The sequence below is a fragment of the Podarcis cretensis genome (assembly GCF_951804945.1).
Source record: "Podarcis cretensis genome assembly, chromosome: Z".
NCBI lineage: Eukaryota > Metazoa > Chordata > Lepidosauria > Squamata > Lacertidae > Podarcis > Podarcis cretensis.
The window spans coordinates 28,361,760-28,387,129 of NC_137184.1; the positions used below are offsets into that span (position 1 = coordinate 28,361,760).

The 25,370-nt window shown below is 42.3% G+C and overlaps 1 protein-coding gene across 3 annotated transcripts; it reads left to right on the forward strand.

The window, feature by feature from the left end:
• The first annotated feature begins 1,578 nt into the window (after positions 1–1,578).
• GPR174 (G protein-coupled receptor 174) lies at positions 1,579–25,040 on the forward strand. Of its 3 annotated transcripts, none has more exons than XM_079961746.1 (3): positions 1,579–2,336; positions 5,542–6,712; positions 21,549–25,040. In XM_079961746.1, exon 3 carries the CDS (start codon positions 22,118–22,120, stop codon positions 23,135–23,137), a length of 1,020 nt encoding a protein of 339 aa, XP_079817872.1. In that variant the 5' UTR covers positions 1,579–2,336; positions 5,542–6,712; positions 21,549–22,117; the 3' UTR covers positions 23,138–25,040. The 3 variants fall into 3 exon arrangements, with proteins under 3 accessions (XP_079817872.1, XP_079817871.1, XP_079817870.1); XM_079961745.1 differs by lacking the exon at positions 1,579–2,336 and adding an exon at positions 2,715–4,014 and having other exon boundaries at positions 4,659–6,712; XM_079961744.1 differs by lacking the exons at positions 1,579–2,336; positions 5,542–6,712 and adding an exon at positions 14,203–15,136.
• The last annotated feature ends 330 nt before the right edge of the window (positions 25,041–25,370 follow it).

The window sequence follows — 25,370 nt, forward strand, 5'->3', positions numbered from 1 at the left end:
GGAAAGGCAGTTGGTAATAGAGAGACAGTTAGGGCAGTGGGTTCATGAGTGCAGGGGAGGTAGAAGAGATAGAGAGAGGAAAATAAGACTAAGAAAGTAAAGAGCAACAATGTTTGGAATGCTGTAAAAGTTTTGTTTGTGTCTGAAATAAAATACACTCTTCTTTATTAATTGAGAAGCTTACTGAGACTGAAGTAATTTTACCAGGGAGGACCTGGTTGGTGGCAGCGGATTAGTGGTGCACTGGTCAATAGTCTGTGAGACGACCGGGGGCTCCATACGAACGCCACAACATCCTCATTGATTATTCTAATTCTGGATTTGGTGATAGGTTGCAGCCCATGAGGGGAAAGTAGATTACTTTTACAGCCTCTTATGTTCATAATAATATCAATATATATACCATTTTCAGCTTACAGAAAAACTTATTTCTATGAATTTGACGACATACAAAAACAAAGCTGAAAACCGAAAACTATGCAATTAAGTGAAAATTACATGTAAGCATACACACCTCAAAAGATAAAATAAAATGCAGATTTTGGTCGTTACATCCACAATACCTTGTTCTATCTGCAATCAGACACCACCTGCCTCCTTTCTTTCTTACATTGGTCCAGTGGTGGCACCAGCTCTCGCCTTCCTCCTCTTACTTACTCTAAGTGTTGGCACTGAAGAACCCAATAGGGAAGAGGATGCGGGGGGGGGGGGGGGGCTAGCATCAGTTGACTCCTCCTGCTATTGGCTCTGGCTCCTCCAGGTATTGGTCTTCCTGCTTTCTGCTCCACCAGTGGGCACCAGCCACCACTTTCGAGCCGCAAGTTTAAACATCAAGAGCAGAGGCCTTGAAGTTCCCCATCAACCCTGAACACCTGATCAGCATATTAACAGGCTCACAAGTTCACCTACCCTCAGTCTTCCCCACTAGGGAGAAATCCTTGAATTTCTCTTTAAATTATAGCAATTATTTCTAAATTTACATCTATATATATCAATTAGCACCTGCATTTTTAATGCAAATCAGGGTCCATTGGTGAAGCTTTTCCACCCTAAGTAGGGTGAGGAGATCCCTCTCTCTTTCACACACACACACACAGGCTGAGTGTGACCTGCAAATTTTGGCATTAAAATATACTCAGAGTCAAGAGTGGATTTCATGCTCTTTATTCAGCTCATAGTGGTGAGAAGGAATGGGAGTTCCCCCAGAATGTCTGCTTTATATACATTAGTTACAGAATGGGCCCCACATGATTGGCTAATTCCGGGATTCTCCTGTAGGCCAATCAGGTTGCGGATTCACTTCCACCTGGAGCTGGATTGGGTGGCTCCTGTGGACCAATCAGACAGCTGCATTCTGAATCCTATTGTTCTAGAACCAATCAGACTGGTGCATTTTGGATCCTATTCAACTCAGTACATAACAGGGATCTACAATTTTCCTAGGGAATAAATAAAGCCATCCCTCCAGGAAGCATGCTCCAATGCTGTGCTAGGTCAGGCCTGGCCAGCAGGTTTAACTGGGACTTTAGGATGAAGGGCGGGTAATAAATAAATGTAATAAGAATTAGAATAATAACTCTGTCTTGTCCAACCCTCACATATCCCACAATAATAAGTTCCTAAAAAATCTTTCTGAAATCTGCTCTGGAGGAAAGTGCCTTGTCCTCAGATCCTTGCACTCTGGCAATAATATTTATTTGCCCATGGTGTGGTGTTAGGGAGAAGGAAGACACAGAGGATTTAGGGCAGTGTGATTTGTGGTGGCTTGGGCTGGGCCCAACTTTGAGGCTATACCATCTGCCTGCCTGGGGTATCCAACTGACCAGCTTGATGCTTATTGACTGGAGAGCACAATGGCCAAGAGTGGGCTGAACAGAAATAGGTCTGCATACCTGGAAGTTTGGTGCGCAACCTGTGTCTGAGGCAGGCAAAGCAAAATGGGAAGATGAACGCAGCAGCATCTCTAGACATTCAATAGCATGTGTCCTCAGATTCCATATCTGCAGTAATGGAATCTGTTAATCAAACTGGAGTCAGCTAATGTTGAGCCAGTGTCTGCCGTCTGCTCACTTCATTTACAGAGAACCCGAATCAGGCTAACTGCTGGGCCTGTAACAAGATAGTTTCAAACGTGATCACTCAACATGCTGCTGCTTCTCTCTCCATCATCCTCATGTGGTTTGCTTCTGTTCTCCGGAATGAATAAAAGCATCACGTGACATCTTGAAAAGGATGCTCTTTGGCTCTGAGTTAAGATAAGAACAACAACTGCACTGGCTGCAGGCTTATGCTGACCCCCACGCAGAGAACTGGACAAGATCTTTTGGACAACTAAGGTTAGTGAACTACTCTGTTCCAATATTCCAATATTTGTGAAAAGGAATCTAGGTAGATACCTCAGACGAGAACAAAAAAGCTGCTTTAGATGAAGATACTGCAGGTTATATGAGCTTCTAGCTTGGTTCTCTTCACTCTGCTTGGCAGCATCTCACTAAGATTCTCAGGCAGAGGTTTTCTCTATCACCTCCTTCCTGCTTTTTTTTTTTTTAAGAAAACAAATTGGAGAAGCCAAAAGTTGAACCTGGGACCTTCTGCATGCAAAGCAGGTGCTCTGACACTGAGGAATAGCCCCCCTCCCCCTGAAAATGTCTCAAAGGGCAAATTAAATCACTAGACCAAAAAACTTTCAGAGCAGCCTTTTGGATGGAGCAAGCTCACTGTGTTTGATGGGACTTATTCCAAAGAGCATAAGGTTGCAGCCAAATATTCCTTAGGAAAGAGAAGTGAAACAAACCTGCCATATGAGGGGTGCAGTTCTATGCATGCTTTGTGTGTATGTGTGTATTTCATGGAAACAGGCAAAGAAATGAACTGGAAACATAAATAGAATTCTGAAAATTATTTAAAGCATAGATAAAACTCAGAGACCAATAGGCACAGCAGATGTCACACAAGAAAATAATCTACAAAATGCAGTAGAAAGATAACAAATGTTGTTGTTATTCTTAGTGTTACTACGGGGGGGGGGGGGACGGACAACCCCAAACCAAACCACCTATAAGTTCCACAAAGCAACAGAGTGAGATGACAGCATTATACTATTCATTTTCTTATTAATATGCATTACAAAATCAAACCATTCTAATCCAATATTATTCCTCAACCATGCTTAACATATACATGTACAGTTTCAAAAACCTGTTCTACTAAACATTCTAAATAGTAATTATTGTTATCAGCAGTTTACCAGCAACATCAAGGCTAGTTCTTTGTTTTCTCTGGCTGTTGATGTTACTTATACTGCCACATGCAGACAAGCAGGTAGGCTTGCAATTTTTGTGCGGTTATTTGTGAGACTTTATCAATACATATACTGGTTTGTGCCCATAGCATCTAAGAAAAAGCCTTCAGGTGCTTCCCCTGAGGGGTAGCAGCCTATGTGGTCTCATGCTTGTGGAATCATGGCCAATATTAGTTTTCTCATAATGCATTGAGCACAAACTACTTACAAGTTCAAAAAACAAGATTTGTACAATAGCAAATGGTGTTATACAAGGCTTTGTTGAGAAATACAGGCTTTAATTAGTTTAACAGTAAAGTTAAAGTATTCAGTTTTTATAAGCAATAGAAACCACTACATGCTGTGAGTCTTGCTACAATGTATCTCTTAACATTCTATTGCAGTGGTTTTCAACTAGTAATGTGCCTGGCACCCTGGGGTGCCTTGAATGATAGTCAGGGGTGCCACAGGGAACACTGGCCTCTGTCCCTCTTTCCTTCCCTCCCTCCTCTGATGCCCTCTCAGGCCTCTGCCTCCCAAAGGCTTGCACAGCTGTTTGTTGTAGCAGCCCCAACTACAAGCCCCACAGACGACACAAAACAGAAACCACAATGCATTTCGAAACAAAACGGCACCCAATATACCATTTGGCAGCAGTAGTAATGAATGCAAAGTGACCCTTGTTTTTTAATATGAAAGCTGACTCTTGAAGAAGAAAGACTTGTTCCCTACAGGTAAAGGTAAAGGTAAAGGTACCCCTGCCCGTACGGGCCAGTCATGTCCGACTCTAGGGTTGTGAGCCCATCTCACTTTAGAGGCCGGGGGCCAGCGCTGTCCGGAGACACTTCCGGGTCACGTGGCCAGCGTGATGAAGCTGCTCTGGCGAGCCAGCGCAGCACACGGAAACGCCGTTTACCTTCCCGCTATAAAGCGGTCCCTATTTATCTACTTGCACTTAGGGGTGCTTTTGAACTGCTAGGTGGGTACAAGGTGGGTACAAGGTGCTAATGGCAGGTAGGTAAAGGTACCCCTGCCCGTACGGTCTTGACAGACTCTAGGGTTGTGCGCTCATCTCACTCTAGAGGCCGGGAGCCAGCGCTGTCCGCAGACACTTCCGTGTCACATGGCCAACGTGACAAGCTGCATCTGGCGAGCCAGTGCAGCACATGGAACGCCGTTTACCTTCCCGCTGGTAAGCGGTTCCTATTTATCTACTTGCACCCAGGGGTGCTTTCGAACTGCTAGGTTGGCAGGCGCTGGGAGCGAGTGACGGGAGCGCACCCCGCCGCGGGGATTCGAACTGCCAACCTTTCAATCGGCAAGTCCTAGGTGCTGAGGCTTTTACCCACAGCGCCATCCGCGTCCCTGCTAATGGCAGGTACAAGGTGCTAATGGCAATGGGTGGGTGACACACACACACACACACACACACACACACACACACACAGAGTTATCATCCCCATCATCATTTCTGTGCTGACTTTCCATAGGAAGCCCCCCTCATCAACACATCTCACAATATCACAACATTTAGACAATTCAGTTACAAAGCATCACAACCTTTAAGTAATGGAAATTCAGCTCCCCAACACATGCAGCCCAGTTCCACTTTCCTCATAGACTTCTCTTTGGCCACTGTGAGAACAGCACACTGGACTAGATGGGCCATTGGCCTCATCCAGCAGCTTCTTCTTATGTTCCTACCCAGATGCACAGATGATAGATAGATAGATAGATAGATAGATAGATAGATAGATAGATAGATAGATAGAGTGTTTGATAATCTTCTCCAGCAGCTGAGGGCGCTTTATCAGCCACTGTCTCTCTGCCAAAAGGGTACATTTCAGGTGTCACTGAGGGCTGCTCTTGGCTTCCTGGGAAGGAGCGGTGGGGGACAGAAAGTCAGACAAAGCCCAGGAGAGAAGTTTCCCCCTCTCGGGGCAGAAGCAGCAAAATACCTCTGAATAGCACCTGTTCAAGACAACTGCAGGTGGGGAGAGGGCTGGTGCTGTTGTGCTCCAACAGGTGTTAAATTCAATTTATTATTTTCATCGCCATGATCCTACACTTTGTTGAAGGGAAACTCTCCACCAGAGTAGAAATCATATATCAAACAGATGGAAAGCTCTTTAATCTGAGCAGGCTGAAAGCAAAGAGTAAGGTTACCATAACTTCCATCATAGAGCTTCAGTATGCTGATGACAACATAGTGTGTGCACACTCAGAGGATAACCTCCAAACTATCCTAAATATCTTCACAGAAGCTTATGAAAAGCATGGCCTATCACTCAACACCCAAAAAACAAAAGTGCTGCACCAACAAACACAAAACAACCCCTCTGCCGTGCCACAAATCCAACTCAATGGTGTTACATTGAAAAGTGCCAATCACTTCTACCTGGGCTTCTACTTCTACTTCTATCTTTCCACAAGGGCTGACATAGATGCCAAAATCCAGCATCGCCTGAGCTCTGTGAGTGCAGCTTTCTCCTGATTGAAGTGCAGAGTGTTTGAGGACCAGGACATTCAGAGGGAAACCAAAATGCTTGTTTACAAAGCTATTGTACTACCAACCTTACTGTATGTGTGTGAAACATGGACCACTAATAAACACCATCTCCAGCTCCTTGAAAGATTCCATCAATGATGTCTCCCAAAAATGGGAAGACAGGTGAACTAATACCAGTGTACTGGAAAAAGCAAAGATCACCAGTATTGAAGCAATGATTCTACAACATCAACTTCGTTGGACTGGTCATGTTGTTCGGATGCCTGATTATCGCCTCCCAAAGCAACTACTCTATTCCGAACTTAAAAATGGAAATGCTGGTGGTCAACAAAAGAGGCTTAAAGTCTGTCTCAAGGCAAATCTTTAAAAATGTAGTATAAACACTGACAACTAGGAAACAATGGCCTGCAAGCGCTCCAATGGGAGAACAGCCCTTACTAAAGGTGTCATGGACTTTGAAGACTCTTGAACTCAGGACAAAAGGGAGAAATGAGCTAAATGAGCTAGAAGACACATTTGGCAAACCTTCGCATCAATCAGCTGCTGCCTGGAAACCTATGTCCCCATGGTGGAAGGATGTGTGCATCCAGAATTGGCCTCCACAGTCATTAACGGACTCACTGTTAAGATCATGTTCATCGAAGACTCGGCTACGAGTGATTGCCAGAGAAGAAGAGGAAGAAGCTCCAATTCTGCTTGTCAGCTACTGTCAGAAAAGGAGGCTGAACTAGATGGGCCCCCTGTGGCCTAATCAAGCTGATCCTTGGCTCCTTTTGTTACATTCTTATGGGAGGAGGGAGGTGAAAGCTTGGGGAAAAGACACCTCCAAGGGACAGGTAGAAGACCACCTTCCTGATGGAGAAGAAGCACTAGCTTTCTGGGGCCTTGAGATTTGGGTCAGGATATAGCACAACACACCCCAGGTAAGTTAGAAAAGCAGGAGGGAGAGCCCCAATCAAGCCCCAATCAAGCCCAGGCATTCAGCCTTCCCTCCCCCCAAAAAACTCATAACACCATCAACAATTTAAAGCAATTTGGAAAGAGGGAGTAAAAGCAGGCTTTTAGTGTTTATATGTAGAAAGAAGGCCTTTCAAAGGCCAGCAGGAATAAGCGGGATTGTCAGACATGCCAAGATGTTAAAAGCCCCAGTTCCTTCAGTCTCAAGACTCTGATTAAGGTGTATTAAGTAATCAGCAGGCACAAACCACAAAGGATGAGAAAGAGCCATTATGTTACTTACAAGCATAGCTCCTCGAATGTCTCTCTCCCCTCCACCCACAATCTCTTAGGTCATCTCAAAACAACAGCATTTGTACCTCCTCTCCTAGACTCTGTGGGGTTTTTTTAAGCAGAATTAAGTGAGACCTTCAAACCAGGGAAGGAATTCAACATCCCCTTGTTTGTGCAAGCATTTAATCTTGCCAGGCAGAATGATTATCTCTCTCCTTCCTCTGCACACTGTGCTGGTGTGGGGGAGGTTTTTCTGAGCCACACAGGGCCAATTGTGTAATGGGGTGGGGGGGATAGAGGGGGAAACCCCATTTGTTCAGGAGGAAGTTCTTGAGCAGGCTTTAAGTTATGGAGTAGATTAGGTGAATCCTGCCCAGTGCTGCAGTGAGGAAGGCCTGCCAACCATGCACCCTTATCAGAATACTCCAATCCAATACCTTCCCTCTAGTTTTTTAGTTTCCCCCTTTACATCAGTCAGCATTCCATGCTCACTGAGCCGTTATTACCCCTTTAGCACCGATACATACATACTGTACATACATACATACATACATACATACATATGTACTTCGGCAAGCCTTGGGGTTTTCCCATCCCTATTGATAACTGCTCTTGTGTAAAGATGGCTACATATGCATCCACACTCAGAGAGCAAGTTTACTATTAGTAGGTAGTTACAGATAGGTAGCCGTGTTGGTCTGCCATAGTCAAAACAAAATAAAAAAATTCCTTCCAGTAGCACCTTAAAGACCAACTAAGTTAGTTCTTGGTATGAGCTTTCGTGTGCATGCACACTTCTTCAGATAACTGAAGGTATCTGAAGAAGTGTGCATGCACACAAAAGCTTATACCAAGAACTAACTTAGTTGGTCTTTAAGGTGCTACTGGAAGGAATTTTTTTATTTTATTAGTAGGTAAAAAGTGTAGACAACAACCTGTGCACAGTGATGTTGGACTGCAAATACCATTACCCCTGACCATTGGCCATGCTAGCTAGGGCTTTAAAAGGGGATTACAAAAGTTAATGGGGGGGGGGTATTAATGTTATCAAGAAAGATATCAAGGGCTATATCATGATGGCTATACTGTATACCCTCCAGTACAAGAGCCACAGCAACACTGAATTCCAGTTGCTGGGAATAACAAATGGGGAAGGATCTGTTTTTAATGGGCAGTCAGGCTCATTTCTTATGGCTGTGAAAAGTGAATCAAACAGTCCAGTTTCCTCAAGAACCCCAGACCCTTATCGAACATGGCCATTTCTCCTCCCCTACCAAATATACACCTCACAGACTCCACAACTACTGTCCCCAGAATTTTCACAAATGTTTCTAATATTTAAGGAGCCCCTTTTCCTGGAAAGTCATGTTATGAAGATGTTATAGAATTATAGAACTGTAGATTTGGAAGGTGCTGGAATTAAACTCTAGTTTCCATTTAAAGAGTTATGCGGAAGAGAGCCCTAGTCATTCAACTCTTTAATTAGTTCCCTTTTCCCTCCTATAAGAACAAAGTAATTCACTCTCTTTTAAAGTTAAAATAATGTGACTTTTATTTAGTGTGCTTGCGATTTGCAAGTGAAAATATACAATTCAGGTTGGTGTTACTGTCCCAACCTCCTGCCAACCTTGCAGTTGGAAAGCATACCAGTGCAGGTAGATAAATAGGTACTGCTGTGGGAGGAAGGTAAATGGTGTTTCTATGCACTTTGGCTTCTGTCAGTGTCCTGCCAGAAGCTGTTTAGTCATGCTGGCCACATGACCCAGAAAGCTGTCTGTGGACAAACGCTGGTTCCCTCAGCCTGAAAGTGGAGATGAGTGCCACACCCCATAGTCAAATTCGACTGGACTTAACCATCCAGGGGTCCTTTACCTTACGTTGCTAATACATCTTACATAGATTCGTACCTAAGACAAAACTGCTACAGACTAGTACTCTGAGGCAGATAGCAGCAGCACAACAAAACATAGCTGCTGCTCTAACTGTTAAGACTGATCATAACTGCCACTGCTGTACCAACTGTAATAACTGCCTCAGGTGGGAAACATCACAGAGCTGTACAGCTCTTGTAAGCATTAACCATTTACTTAGCATTTTGGGTGCTTTCATCCCGCAGAAGGGACCCTGAGGATCATCTAGTCCAACCCACTGCAATGCAGGAATATGCAGATGCCCCTTATGGGGACTGTTGTTGTGAGTTTGGCAGGCTGGTCTGTATGTTGCTTGAGTCCCTTCTAATTTCTGAGGTCCTGGCTCCAGCAATCTCATGGAGCATTCCATTACTGAAATAGCTGGGCATCTTTCTTGGTGAATTAATGTCCCTAAGTACTTAGTATAACAAAACAGCTTGCTCTGTGCCAGAGGGCAAATGGGTGGACCCTCTCCCTCACCTGTCTGGTAGTGAGAAAGACAAAAAGAGAGAGGTATTTGTGAGCTGGAAGCAGGAAGCAGCTAGAGGGAAAGCGACAAGATTCCAGGGCTGTGTCTATGGGAGAAGCAAGGCCCTTTTGAAATACTTTATTGTCACTTGTACAACTTGTATACAGTGAGATTACACAAATGTGTGCTTCTCCCCATCGGGGAATCGAACCCTGGTCTCCCGTGTGACATGCGGGGATACTTACCACTAATGAGGACTTTTGTGGTGCTGATGCCTTGAGCCCCTCGATTATAGGCTCAGGTTGTATATATGTGTCAATAAACAATATACAGTCGTACCTTGGTTGACAAACGCCTTGCGAGTTGAACATTTTGGCTCCTGAACACTGCAAACCTGGAAGTGAGTGTTCCGGTTTGCAAACGTTCTTTGGAATCCGAACGTCCAGCGCAACTTCTGATTGGCTGCAGGAGCTTCCTGTAGCCAATCGGAACTGCACCTTGATTTCTGAACATTTTGGAAGTCAAATGGACTTCTGGAACAGATTCTGTTTGGCTTCCAAGATACGACTGTATCCTAAAGACACCACAGTCTCTGCTGTCCTGCATGCTAAGGAAACTGAACCCTAGGTAAGCACCTGGAACCCCTGGAATCTCTCACCTCTCAGAGATTGGGGTGATGTGTGATGGTATCATAACGGCAGCAATGCTACAAATATCCAGTAGGACATTCTTAACTGGGACCTTACTGGGGCAAAACTACATGGAATGTTTGTGCCTGAAGGTATCGTCAGATATTGTAGTAGATATTATTGAATATTTAGAAAGTAGAATTGATAAACAAGCGGCTTTGATTTTCATTGACGCGGAGAAAGTGTTTGATAATTTCTCCTGGCGATTTATGAAAGAGAATTTAAAAACAATGGGAATTGGAGAAGGGTTTATAAAGGGTATAGAAGCCATATATCAAAATCAAACAGCCAAACTCATCATAAACAACAACGTATTGGAAACTTTTGATATCTCTAAGGGGACCAGACAGGGGTGTCCTCTATAACCCCTGTTGTTTATATCTGTACTGGAGGTTCTTAATAAGACATTGAGAGAAGCCTCAAAGGTGAAAGGTATCAAGGTTGGATACAAAGAATTTAAAATAAAAGCATTTGCGGACGATATAGTCTTAACCCTAGAAGATCCAAAGAAAAGTATACAAGAAGCTTTACAAAGAATAGAAGAATTCAGCAAAGTAGCAGGGTTCAAACTCAATCAGAACAAAACTAAAATGTTAGTCAAAAACATAAGTAAAGAAGAGATAGAAGAACTGCAACAAGAGACTGGTATTACAGCGGTCAAGAAAGTCAAATATCTAGGAATATGGTTGACGGCAAAAAACATAAACCTGTATAAAGACAACTATGAAATCACATGGAGAGATATTAAGAAAGATCTAGAAATATGGGACAGACTGAGATTATCCTTTTTAGGGAGAATATCAGTGATTAAAATGAATGTTTTACCTAGAATGCTATTCTTGTTCCAAACAATTCCAGTGATTAAAGGATAAAAACAATTTGAAGAGTGGCAGAAAACATTGGCAAGTTTTGTCTGGCAGGGAAAGAGGCCAAGAATAAAAATGAAGATTTTGGTTGACAAAAAAGAAAGAGGTGGCTTTGCCCTGCCAGACATGGGTATATACTATGAAGCAGCGTGCCTAATTTGGATAAGAGATTGGATAAAATTAGAAAATATGGACCTTCTAGATTTAGAAGGATATGACAACAGGTACAGGTGGCACTTGTACCTGTGGTATAATAAAGTGAAAGTCCACAGGGGTTTTTAAAATCGTATAATTAGAGGACCTTTATATGAAGTATGGGAAAGAAATAAAAATCTGTTAAAAAGGAAAACCCCTTGGTGGATATCACCAACAGATGTATTAATTATTAAGAAAGTCAACATGGAAGAAAAGAGAGCCACATATAAAGAGCTTATTAGAAAAACTGATCAAGGTATAAAGCTTAAGATGTATGAAGAAGTAGAGAATTTACTGACAGGGTGGTTACAGTACCACCAAGTTAATGAGATACTAAAAGAAGATAAAAAGAGGTTGGGATTTAAGGACAAGAAATCAAAATTTCATATAGACATTATAGAAGGTAAAAACAAACTACTGTCAAAAATGTATGATTTATTATTGAACTGGTATACTAAAGATGAGGAGGTAAAAGAAGCCATGATTAAGTGGGCCATTGATTTTGGGCATAACATTGAATTAGAAGCATGGCATGAATTGTGGAATGTAAATTTGAAATTTACAGCCTGTACGGCATTGCAAGAGAATATATGGAAAATGATATATAGGTGGCATCTTACGCTGGTAAAACTGGCAAAGATGTACAGAATGAAAAATAAGAAATGTTGGAAATGTGGAGAGGCAGAAGGAGACCTTTACCACATGTGGTGGAATTGTGGCAAAGTGAAGGGCTTTTGGGAATCAATTTACAATGAACTTTAAAAAGTTTTTAAGTATACCTTTCCAAAAAAAACCCCCGAAGCCTTTCTATTGGGATTGGTAGGGAAGGAAATTAGAAAGAAAGATAAAAACCTCTTTCTGTATGCCACAACGGCTGCAAGAACTATGTTGGCTCAGAATTAGAAAACAGATGTAATACCAACTATTATGGATTGGCAGGTTAAAATGATGAATTACGCAGAACTGGCTAGATTATCAGGGAGAATATGAGATCAGGACGAACAGAAGTTTCATGAAACTTGGAGTAAATATTTGCTGTATATAAAAGACAACTGTAAAACCTTAAAGACACTGGCAGGGTTAGATAAACTCTAACAGCATATGGTTAACCAGATAAACAAACAAAATACGCGATGTAAGAAAATGTATGATACTTACTGAAAGGGGTGGAGGGAAGTCTGAAGCTTGGCAGAGCCAAAGATAGATGTGAAATTTATTTGTATATATACTGAATGTATATTTAATGAAAATCAATAAAAAATTATTGATAAAAAAAATGAAGGTATCGTCACAGTGCAAAATGGTTGAATTTGAGCTTTGAAAAGACATAAATCTTCTGTCCAGGTTGATCACTATAATGAGAGCCAGCTGCATAGTGCCCTCAAAAGAGGAAGCATAAGATTTCTAAACTATCCTAAGACCCCTCGTCACTGTAGAATGGGGGAAAATGCTTTCCTTTCCAGTCAAAACTCAGCCGTATTAATTTGATTATTTTTTGTTTAATCCCTGGTATAGAGTATACCATTAGAGAGCTAGTGGCTGAGCATGGACGTGAGAAGAAACCCAGGTTCAAATTTTTCCACTACTATGAAGAGCACTGCACAGCTTAACCTAACACCAAGGGTTGAGAATAACATGAATTAACAATGTTGGCTGGTGTGAGCTCTTTTAAGGGTGACTTGGTGTCAGGCTCATTTACAGTTTTAGTTCAGGTAGACTTAAGGGCCAGAGGCAGAGAAGGTAGGGATGTGGTTGGATTCCAGGGCAGGCAGACAAGATGCTTTAGCATTTTCTCATAGTGATGAGCTGTTTAGATAGAGAAGTTGGCTTGAAGTTTAAGGCAGTGGTTCTTTATTCTCTATGAATAAAGAACTTGAAAATTGCCAGGGGTCTTAGAGGATCACTTAATGATTTTTTTGCCTGATTCGTAGCAGTTGCAAATCATTGTGCTAGATATTTTATTGTACGGTATTACAATCCAAACTCCAGAGAATTCAAATTGTGATGCAATAAAAATGCAACATAAGAAATAAAAGAAGCAATAAAAATACAATTAAAAATCAATAATGGTATGCTGGAATGGGTGCAGGAATAAGACAGGTTTCTGAAGGCCCATCTTTGAAACACTCACCCCCTGGACAGTTTACCCTGGGAGAAAAATTTGGTAAAACTGAGCCTGTATGTACACACCATACATTTAAAGCACATCTCTGCACAAGCACCCTGAACGAACCAGGTAGACCAGAGCTTGTGGTGCAGTGTCACGGAATTCCACCAGAGTGGTGTAGCTTGCAGAGTGCTGAGCTGTAGCCTCATTCTGCTTGGCTGCAGGTACAGCTAGTCAGAGTGGGTAGAAGACAGCACTTTGGGAGGGAAAAAGAAAAAGGAGTTTGAGTTCCTAGCGTTCAACTGGATAGCAGGGTAGCCTCTGAGCTGGGTGTGCAATTCACCCTGAGAAAAGATCTACAGCCAGAGAAAGAAGTCTCTGAGCTGGGGGATACATTAAAAGACAATGTTTAGTGTCACACACATGCACACCTATTTCTTGAAAGAATTCCATCTCCAGACACATCTTTTGTTTTACCAATTTTGTGAAAATAAAACATTTTCCCTGTTTAACTAAGTCTCCAAGTGCTAGAGTTTTCTTCAAAAAGAAAAAGAAGAAGCAAAAATAGACAGTAGGGAGAGGGGGCATACCTCAAGTATGTATGCAGTCTCTTGTCTTCGAGACCCTTCCAGCATTATGGGGGGAAATGTCTATTGAAAGAGCAAAAGAGCTCTTAAAAATACATTAAAAATTATGTCCCTGAATACATACATGGTGGTATGATAATCCTATTCAGGTGAGGGGATGTATGAGGTGAGTAACATGGGAGGAGGGGCAGCAAGTGCTGAAATTGGGAACACAGGAGACACACTATATACCATGATCACAGTGAAGCAAAAGCACAGAATAATTTGTGTAAGGACCTTTATGATCTTTAGGGCTGTATTTTGTTGTGGCACATATGCAGATAGGTATTTTATGAAATAAGTTGACAACAAAACACTAGAATTCGCCAATTTTGGTTGGTGTCCCCCACTTCCCCCCAAAGAAACCCAACAAAATTTGGCTGGATTTAATACTTTGGCCCATCACAAATTCAACTATGTCAGCATTTCATTACTTTAGAAGCAAAAAGTTATAGCTCTGTGGTAGAGCACATGCTTTGTATGCAAAAGGTCATAGGTTCTATCCCTGGCATCTCCAGGTAGGGCTGAGAAAGACCTACCTGGAGTAGGTCTTTCTGAAATGCCTTAGAGCAGCTGCCAGTCAGGGTAGACATGGACCAATGATCTGTTTTTGGTATAAGGCAAATTTCTATGCTCATTCAACTGAATGTGAAGACAGGTGTAACTGGCATAGCTGCTAGTCAGTGCTTTGTTTTCATATGCTTACCACATGCTACTGTGGGTAAAAGGTACCCACTTGCTATGGGGTGTATCTGCTTATCTTTCTGGCATACCAAGCTGCACATATTAAAAACAAAAAATGACACCGTTTGCTACCACAAAACCAGCCCTGACTCAGGACCACTCAAAATACAATTGAGAAGAAAAGCACCAATCTATATATAGAAACAGTAACTTTCCACCTCCACCGTGGGGAATGAGCTGAACGGCAAAGGTTGTTCAAATGCTGCTTGATGCTCTCTGCTGAAATAGCCTTCTCCCAACATCAATCACAAGGTGTGCTGCCTACTGGAAAAAGTCAATGCGCCATGTGCTGACTGCACGATGTTTGCAAATGCCTTTCGGAAGCACATTGCGAGTTATACCGGGGTTTCTGTTCAATCGAATGCTCTTTGAACGCCTTGCATACTTCCAGTTTTGTTTTCTATATTAAGCTGGAGGCCAGAAAGTGGCGGCAACCTTCTTTGTCGGGTGACTTGTATACAGTATCAGGCACTTGCAGAATTCATCTGAAGCTAGGAGGCAATTTGCAACGGTAGGATTCTCATTCTTTCTATTGTTTTTAGTTATCTAGCTGCTGATCTTTTCTCATAAGAAGTTGACAATGAATTTGTTCTTAACTGTAAGTTAGTTGTTATAGAACTTTTGCGCTAGAGATGAAAGAAAATGTTTATTGGTTTTTCTTTAAAATATTTAAAATATTTGCAAATGGAATAAATGAGTAGAGGAATGGATTATGTATACAGCTTGCTCCAATGTCTGCAGATGTACAGTCTTTAGAAAGGGAAAACTGAGTGTTAAATGTTGTCCCTTTTAAAAAGGAATTTTACATATTTGCAAACCAAGAGGAATTTTCAAAATGACATAAACAGATAAGTACTGAGAGATCAAAAGCAGATTCATCTTAAATTGAAGATTAGAAAAGTTGTATTATCAAACCCACACTGTCTGTTTTAATTCCATCAATATTATGATTTTTCAATACCAATTTAGTGATTTCTGATACTTGATAAAGCAATTTGCCCTTAGAAAAGAACCTACCCATTTGGAAGAATGTAGAATTATGATAATCATTTTATTGTCCTGACTAGAATTTTCTGCTTCCACCCTTGATCTCAGCCTGCTTTGGATGCAATATTATTGCTACCTTTGTTCCTACAGCAGCTCTGAATGAAGGGAAACCATGCATAAAAAGAAAAGAGGGGCACACAACATTTCGGCAACAACTTTAGACCATAGACTCCACACAGAGATCACAATTGAGACACACGTGTCCATTAAAGTGGTACTCTGTAGATGTTTTGGACTGTCGTTTCAATCAACCCCAGCTCTGTAAACCAATTTGAAGTTCTATTACAATTAAGCATAATGTTGTAAAATAAAGAAAATAATCTGCAGGACATGAGGCTGACAGTGGCTGCATGAAAGCATCCATGTGGCAGTCATGATGTGTAAAAGGTCCTTATATCGCCTCATGTGCTCATCAGTTACATTTATAGCCTATCTTTCCTCCAGGGAACTCAAAGCAGTTCACCCACCCACCTGATTTTTATTACCATAGCGGCCCTGTGTGGTGCATTAGGCACAGAGGTAGTAACTTACCTAAAATGCTTCAGTGAACTTCATGACTGAGTAGGGATATGTGAAGAAGGGCCTTTGAGCTGCTTCTTTTTTTCATGTGTGATGCCCCAAATTCAATCCAAGGCATCTCCTAAGTATGGCTGGGAGTGTCTCCTGTCTGAAACCTTGGAGAGCCACTTCCAGCCAATGTCAACAGCACTGAGCTAGGTGGATCAATGGAGACTTAAACAGCTTCCTATGTTCCTAAACTGGGCTTCAATGATCTAAGCACAATACCAGACCACACTCAAGCCTCAGTTCTGCATCAGTGTCAGTAGTCACTGTGGCTGTGTACTACCAGCCTGAAGGTAACAGTGTGCATCTCAGCAGTTGCAAAGAGAGACTTTTCCATGTGCCCCCTGCTGTGTGGAGCACTGCCACTGAGAAGGGCCAAGGCTCAATGAAGCTCACTTTCCATGCAGAAGGTCCCAGGCTAAATCCCTGAAAGCTCCGGGTAGTATTTGAAAATGACCCTGAAGCCCTGGGGAACAGCAGTCAGTCAGTGTTGGCAATACTGAATTAGACTTTCTATAAGGCACTTTCCTGGTTCCTATGTCTCCTAAGAGTAGCTGAACAGTAGAGCATCTGCTTTACATGCAGAAGGTCTCAGGTTCAATCTCAGCAGCTCCAGGTAGGGCTGGGAGATGGTCTGACTTAGCATTGGACATCTTCCTGTGTTTTCTTTATAGCTGCCTCACAGGGGCCGTAAATGTTTAAAGCACTCTCTTGTGCTAGGTCTTTAAAACAGAAATAAAAAATTAAATACCCCATCACCATTCTTGGGGTGGGGGGGAATTCACAAAAGCTGCCAGGCATTGTGTGGGTTAATATGAGGAATCATTCAGAAAACACAGGCTCTGTAAGCAGCAGGCTTTGAGATCATCTGCACATATTTCTGCATGTGATTTTGGTGTGCCAGATAGGCCACCTGAGATCCAGGGGGAAGATGAAGTATATTCAGCACTCACACAAAATTATAATTCCCAGAATTCTAGGAGTTATAATTTTGTGTGAATGCTGAATATATTGTCTTTGATTTTTCTAGCTAGTTCCTTCACAGTAATACAAGTTCCTATAATCCTTAGCAGATAAAGTCATGGCAATTAAGTTGTAATATGAAGACAGGCACATCCTCAGTAATGCTCTAACTTGCAGAAATGTCATGAAGAACAGGCTTCAGAGTGCTTTGTAAAATAAAGGAACAATCTGGTTAAAAGCTGGATATCATAGAATCACCATATTGGAAGAAACTATCTTGCTTATTGTGCACTTGTTAAAGGCAACCCATTTCTCTCTTCAAGTCTCTTCGTTCCTGCATAGGAGGCTTCACCTTGGGTTCACCTCTGTATGTTAAGAGAGAAATAACCATGAATTATTAAGCCACCATCCTTTAGTGACTCATGGAACAAGCAGCTATAAATTATGAGTTTGTCTTATTTTCTTTCTTTTTCTTTTTTTCTTTAAGGGCCAAACTGCTCTCATCTCCCTGCTTCTGTTAAACTCTAACTGGCAAATGTCAATACCCATTTGGCAAGATGGCATACACAAAAAATGTGCACTACAGTCAGGTATTATATATACCTGGTGGCAAATATGTGGAGGTTTGACTTAAGTAGAAAGCAAAGAGTGGAGGAGGGGGAGGTTATGTAGAAGACTCTTAGCAAATGGGTGCAGGAAGTAGAACTTGAAAGAAACCCATAAATAAAAATCCCCCTTACATACTTTTTATAGCACATTGCTGGTTTTTCCATTGTCTCGCAGACTAAAATGCCCACATTTATTTTTAACTTCAGGCAACACCGCTTGAAATTTCCAAGCTGCCAGTTAAGTATAGTGGTAAGAAGATGGTTACTCAGACTTCATAAGACATAGGGATGGTTCGCACTTGTGAGCTTAGCCCATCAGATGCCAAGGAAATAAACAACTACAGTGTACCTCAGGTTACATACGCTTCAGGTTACATATGCTTCAGGTTACAGACTCTGCTAACCCAGAAATAGTACCTCAGGTTAAGAACTTTGCTTCAGGATGAGAACAGAAATCACGCAGCAGTGGCGCACTTCAGGTTAAGAACGGACCTCCAGAACGAATTATGGTAAGTTCTTAACCTGAGGTACCTGACTTTTAGGAAATATCTGAAGGCAGCCCTGTTTAGGGAAGTTTTTAATGTTTGATGTTTTATTGTGTTTTTAATATTCTGTTGAGAGCTGCCCAGAATGGCTGGGGAGACCCGGCCAGATGGGCGAGGTATAAGTTGTTGTTGTTGTTGTTGTTGTTGTTGTTGTTGTTGTTGTTGTTAATATTATTACTACTACTACTACTACTACTACTACAGTGGTACCACAGGTTAAGTACTTAATTTGTTCCGGAGGCCCGTTCTTAACCTGAAACTGTTCCTAACCTGAAGCACCACCTTAGCTAATGGGGCCTCCTGCTGCTGCTGCGCTGCTGGAGCACGATTTCTGTTCTCATCCTGAAGCAAAGTTCTTAACCCGAGGTAATATTTCTGGGTTAGCGGTGTCTGTAACATGAAGCATATGTAACCTGAAGCATATGTAATCTGAGGTACCACTTTGGTTGGTTGCTTCACAGTGTGCTGAAGTGGTTAGAGTATTGGACTAGGGCAGGGGTCAGCAAACTTTTTCAGCAGGGGGCTGGTCCACTGCCCTTCAGACCATGTGGTGGGCCAGACTATATTTTGAAGAAGAAAAAAGAATGAATTCCTATGCCCCACAAATAACCCAGAGATGCATTTTAAATAAAAGCACACATTCTACTCATGTAAAAACACCAGGCAGGCCCCACAAATAACCCAGAGATACATTTTAAATTAAAGGACACATTCTACTCGTGTAAAAACACGCTGATTCCCGGACCGTATGCAGGCCGGATTTAGAAGGTGATTGGGCGGATCTGGCCCCCGGGCCTTAGTTTGCCTACCCATGGACTAGGGCCTGGTGGACTAGGTTTCAAACCCTCACTCAGCTATGAAGCTCACAGGGTAACCTTGGGCTCTTAGCCTAACCAGGGTGGAACATTCATGGTGCCAAAACAGAGGAGACACATACCGCCCCCACAAATATAAAGGGGACACAGATTTGCATTAAAATATTCATATGCTCATAGACAGGCATAGATTAAAAAAAAAATACATGCTAAAGATTAAATTTAGGGTCACTGATCTTTTTTTAGGTTTGTGGAAACATTTGGATTTTGGAGTGACTACTATTCACTCTGTTAACTTCCCTCCCCTTGATCAACACCCCCTTCCACAAAGGAGTTTGGCTTATTAGATGGTGTTCCCCACTATATGCAGTTCCCAGGAATGTAGCCCCCACATAAGTGGGGAGTCACCTGTACTCACCTCCTGCAAAGCTATGGGGCCAAACTCTGGGTTGACTGGGGCGGTGATGTTAAAGGCTTGCATCCTGATCAAATCTGACCCATCTGTGCCAAAGTTCTGGTCCATCTCTACAGGTCTGGTTGGCCAGTTGTCTCATGGGCTAGTTCCCAGATGTTGCCAGTATTCTGTGGTTACAGAATTTAGGCCTGGTCTACAGGTACATAAAATCTTGTAATGGCAGAATGGACTATGTACCATAGCAGGTGGAGACTCACATATTTGAATGTTCTCTTAACCTAATGTATTGTAAACTACACTGTGATCCTAAGACAAAGAGCAGTATAAAAATTTAACAACAGATGTCACAACTTTTCAGCTTGCTGGGAGATTTCTTTTTTGTTTTAAGAATGAGGAGAATTCAAGGCCTGAAGGGCCCTACAAGGCATCTTGGACTTTATTTCTGCTTAGCAGTCTGTGTGTCGCAGGAGACAAGAGGTTGTTTTTAAAACATGGTTTAACATTAAGTGATGTGCTTTATCCATCACTATCAAATCCATGTTAACTGTATACATTTTGTTACTAATAGCACTGCACTATAAAACATTCCATTCTGTTAAGGCAGCAATATATCATGCATTCTGACTTGTGCAATAAAGCATAATAAGAAATACAGCCAGATTGTATTTACGCTGTGCAGGATTGATCAAATGGAGGGCAAAGCTTCCCTGAATTTTCATTACCGTGTCTGGAAGACACAGTTCTGTTTATGTAAGCTGTATTTCATTTCATCGCTCCAAATCCCGTACCTTCACTTATACTAATTTGAAATGTTCCTGGAGTTTACGAAAAGTCAATAAACGTCACGGGGGGTGGGCAGGGGCTGAAGGAAATCCTGCTCTTCTGAATCTGTTCTGAGGAACAAAGTGAGCTGTGAAAGACCCATGAAAGCCAATAAGACTTTGGCCAAGCTCAGCGATGAGTATCATGAGCACAACATGTCACTAACTTAACGTGTGGTTGTTGGCGCATTTGATTGGTGGTGCTTCTTTGTACTGGATGAAGGGAACCACATGCCATTGGTGGGTGGTGCCAAATGCAAAAATGGGTGGACCATTGGATAGGACTCTTATGTTTGTCAAGGTGGCTACATTTCAGCCATGCAACAGTTAGACGTTTCTATAAGCCAGTTTGAATCACTAACAGGTAACAATCCCCTGCCTCTCCAAATCTCTCCATCCATGAAAGCAAAAGGCACTGTCACAGTTCAATAACACATTTCAGCCAGGCAAAGGGACTTGAGGAGAGTGCAGAGCAAGGCTGGTGAAAGTGTAGCATGCATGGGGAGAAGGAATGTGGGAAGAGTACCAAGGGCTGAATAGAGAGACCGAGAGGGTGACTTCTTGGTCACAGGCCACAGGTTCTTCACCCCATTGTAGTCTTGGAAGTGGATAACCACTTCAGCATTGACTGTGTAATACACTTCTGCTTGGAGATATGCACTGGTTACTGATTTGTTTCCAGGCCAGGTTCTAGGTGTTTTTATTGGTATATAAAGCCCTAACTGGCTTGGGACGGGAATCACCTCACCCCATATGTGCCCACTCAACTGCTTCAATCTGCAGAACTGGCACTTTTACAGATGCCACATGATACCTGTTCACACTTGTAAGAAAAGCACCTACACTTTGGAACTCCCTGCCTATTGACATCAGGCAGGCAGGTGCCTTCACTGCATTCCGTCCAGTGCCTGCTTAGAACATTTTCTTTAGGACAGCTTCCCAGCGATGTAGATGCTGATTTAAATATCTTTACTGCAGGTTCTGTTTATAAAATTGATTTTAATTACTTGTTTTTAGCTGTTTTCATTTATAATTTTAATATTTCTTGGAAACAGCTTAGAGGTGTTGTTACATATATAGATACTGTTAAGTGAAATTAAAAACAAACAAACAATAGAGTAATTCATTTTTTGTGTTTTCTTCAGCTGTAGGTGTAGAGTTATCATTTGCAGCAGAGCTTCGGCCACGAGGTGCCTTTTGAGGGTGTCACTCAAAATCAAATAGAAGATAATTTCATTACAGTAGCTGCAACACTTCAGATGATACTTGCTTCAGTCTGACTCATCACCATGCACAGCTTTGGTGCATCCAGATGGGAAACCACCCTCTCCTTTGATGTAAAATTCATTTGAGAAAGGACATGGACATGAGTTTGTTATCTGTTTCTATCAAAATCCAATGGATGCCATGGCCGATGAAAAGACCAACTCATAAATATGATAAAAGTAACTGAAGAAGGCCCTATACATAAATCTCTAAGATTTGGAGAATAAATCCTAGCAAGCCTCCAAAAGAATCTTCGTAAGATTTCTGGAATACATTTTTTACATTGGAGAGAATGCCAAGAAAACAGACAATTCATGGATTCCACCTCTGCAGCTTCTCCAGTTCCCTTATATCCTCATTTCCTTTTCACAAGGTTTCAAGGGGGGTAAATCTTTAGGTGGTTACCTTACATTTCCACCAGCATCTCTGCTCCCTCCTGAAAAGCACCATGGTGGCTGATGGCCCAGATTGCAATGGGGAGAACGATTTCTCAAAGCGTTTCTATGCAGTCATGTACACCATCATCTTGGTTCCTGGGCTGATCGGGAACATTTTAGCGCTCTGGGTATTTTATGGGTACATGAAAGAAACTAAGCGGGCTGTGATTTTTATGATCAACCTTGCGATTGCAGACTTGGCACAAGTTTTGTCTTTGCCGCTGAGGATTTTCTACTACCTGTCAGAAAGCTGGCACTTTGGGAAGGAGCTGTGCATGTTTTGCTTCTACCTGAAATATGTCAACATGTATGCAAGCATCTACTTCTTGGTCTGCATCAGTGTGAGGCGGTTCTTATTTCTCATGTATCCCTTTAGGTTCAGCGACTGCAAACGCATCTACGATGTGTACGTTTGCATTGCTGGGTGGATTCTAGTCTGTGTTGGCTGCTTGCCTTTCCCCCTTCTACGACTCACCTCTAATGAGACACACATTAGTAATAAATGCTTTGTGGATCTTCCAGTAAAGGCTGTTGATGGTACCATCTCTATAGTAATGATGTCCTTTGGTGAACTAGTTGGGTTTGTAACTCCTCTGCTGATCATCGTCTATTGTTCGTGGAAGACCATCTTATCTCTAAAAGAAAAAAATTCAATTTCCCAAGACCTTGGAGAGAAACGGAAAGCTCTGAAGATGATCCTGACTTGTGCCGTGGTCTTTCTGATTTGCTTTGCACCTTACCACATCAGCTTCCCGTTGGATTACTTTGTGAAAGCCAACAAGATAAAAGACTGCTATGCCCGAAAAGTGATTTTGATATTCCACACGGTGGCCTTGTGCCTTGCCAGCTTAAACTCTTGTGCAGACCCTGTCATTTATTATTTTACCACAGATGAGTTCCGAAGACGGCTTTCAAGGCAAGATTTGCAGGACAGCATTCAGCTCCATAACACACGCTATCAAAATACAAATGGCCCAGAGCAGCTGACCTCACTTGGGTGTGTGGCAGAAAATCCAAGCCATACTGTTTGAAGTGGGTTAACCTGATTCTATGGGCTTAAAACTCTACTGGCGTGGCAAGGCAATGGTCTGGTCTCCTTTGCAATCTGTGGACTAGTTGGCTTTCATGCTTTGACCAATGGAACTTTTGTATTTTGCCTGCACTTCCACTGATACTGCTGATTTTAAATAATATTCAAAATTATACTAACACTTGTATTTAATTGCATACTGGAACATTAGCATTTGACTAAATAGACATTTTTGCTTATCCAGAAATGGCACAGTGCTGGTGCTTGGGGTCTTGCAAGGAGATATGGGATTGTATTCAACATAGCGTTCAGCAGCTCGTTTCATTGGCTCAGTGATTTATTCTTGTGCAATGGAGCCCTATCCACCTCTTCTTCCCCTGCATGCCCCCTAAATCTATTCTTGGTATCCTCCCAGCCCTCCAGAGCAGATTTGGGTTTGGTATAGGGTACACATGAGGGGAGGAGGAAATAGCATTGTGCTAGTGCTAATTCTTACATAACTTTGATAGATACAACCCTAAACTCCATTATGCCCAATAGTCACTGGCTGACTTCTCCTCCATGAACTGCTTTAATCTTTTTTTTTAAAAGCCATCTAAGGTAGTGGCCTATAGCAGTGAACTGCTGATATTCACTAGGAAATACTAGCTGGCTGCATTGGCAAGCAGTGCTGAGGAATGTTACAAAGTACTTTTAAAACTCACAGCTATCCATGGAGTCACGGGTTAATTCAGTGTTAAGGATGGCGATCTACCAGCTCCACCTGGGACGTAAGCTAAGACCCTACCTGCCCGCGGACTGTCTCGCCAGAGTGGTACATGCACTGGTTCTCTCCCGCTTTGACTACTGCAATGCGCTCTACGTGGGGCTACCTTTGAAGGTGACTCAGAAACCACAACTAATCCAGAATGCGGCAGCTAGACTGGTGACTGGGAGCAGCCACCGAGACCATATAGCACCGGTCCTGAAAGACCTACATTGGCTCCCAGTATGTTTCCGAGCACAATTCAAAGTGTTGGTGCTGACCTTTAAAGCCCTAAACAGTCAATATGTTGTTGTTGTTGTTGTTGTTGTTGTTGTTGTTGTTGTTGTAAGTTCCATTAAGTTCTCTGCGACATATTTCAGGGTAAAAATGTATGTAAATCTGTACACACAGCAGTATAATGTTAAGAGCCTTTGTTGTTTGCGATTACGGTACTTTTTATACCTCATAATACACAACAAGATCACCAACACACTTATTAGAGATTAGTTGCATTTGCATTCATGATTTAGGATGTGGACCCATTTCACTGTTTACAACAATGGGATATGGAGCTTGCAGTCCTCCAAGTTTTGTTGGACTACGGCTCCCATCATCCCTGGCCACTGGCTGTGCTGGCTGAGGCTGATGGGAACTGGGTTCCAACAACATCCGAAGTTGCCAATGATTCCTCAGCTCTCAAGGGTGGCTTTGTGGCATCCCCATGTGCTGGATCAGATGTAAGAACATAAGAAGAGGCCTGGATCAGGCCCAAAATCCACTGAGTCCAACAATCACTTCTCACTGTGGCCAAGCAGATGCCTATAGAATCTGGCTGGGGCTGGTGGGGATTCTATTCTGAACCATCTGGAGGACCCCAGACCCCCTTGGCAAAGGCTGTGTTAGAAGGATAGGTGTTCCTGAAAATAATCATGTATGTCCTGGAACATTGGTGCAAGTGGGAGAGGGGGATATGCTCTTCCTACTTTCCCCAAATGAAGTTTCATATTTGCTTGAGGGGTTGGTAGGTTGTTTTTCGTTGTTTTTTTGTACAAGAAAAATACTGTGAACTGTTAATTTAATATGTTTGATGGAAGTAATTTATTTTTTAAAAGCATCTATTTTTTGTACTGTAATAAATCTGATCTGTGTAGTACTGCAATGCTGTAAAGTCTCAGTGAAATATAGTTTAAATATAGTTTTAAAAGAATGTTGAGAGAGAGAGAGAGAGAGAGAGAGAGAGAGAGAGAGAGAGAGAGAAGCTATCTGGGACCTTAGGCCTTGGGCCAAATATGGCCCTCCGGGGTTCTCAATTTGGCTCTCAGGGCTATTCCCAGACCACACCCCCTCCCACAGGCCATGCCCTCCTTGAACATTTTTGTCTACCTGGAATGCCTCCTTGAACTCTTGCTTGCCTGGAAGGAAGATGGAAAGATACTTGGTGTGTGGGTGTGCATGTAGAAACCTTCAACTTTTGCAAAGTACAAAGGTA

What these genes read in the sequence shown, in the direction of transcription:
- GPR174 (XM_079961746.1), top strand. Translation starts at nt 22,118, where the DNA reads ATGGTGGCTGATGGCCCAGATTGCAATGGGGAGAACGATTTCTCAAAG.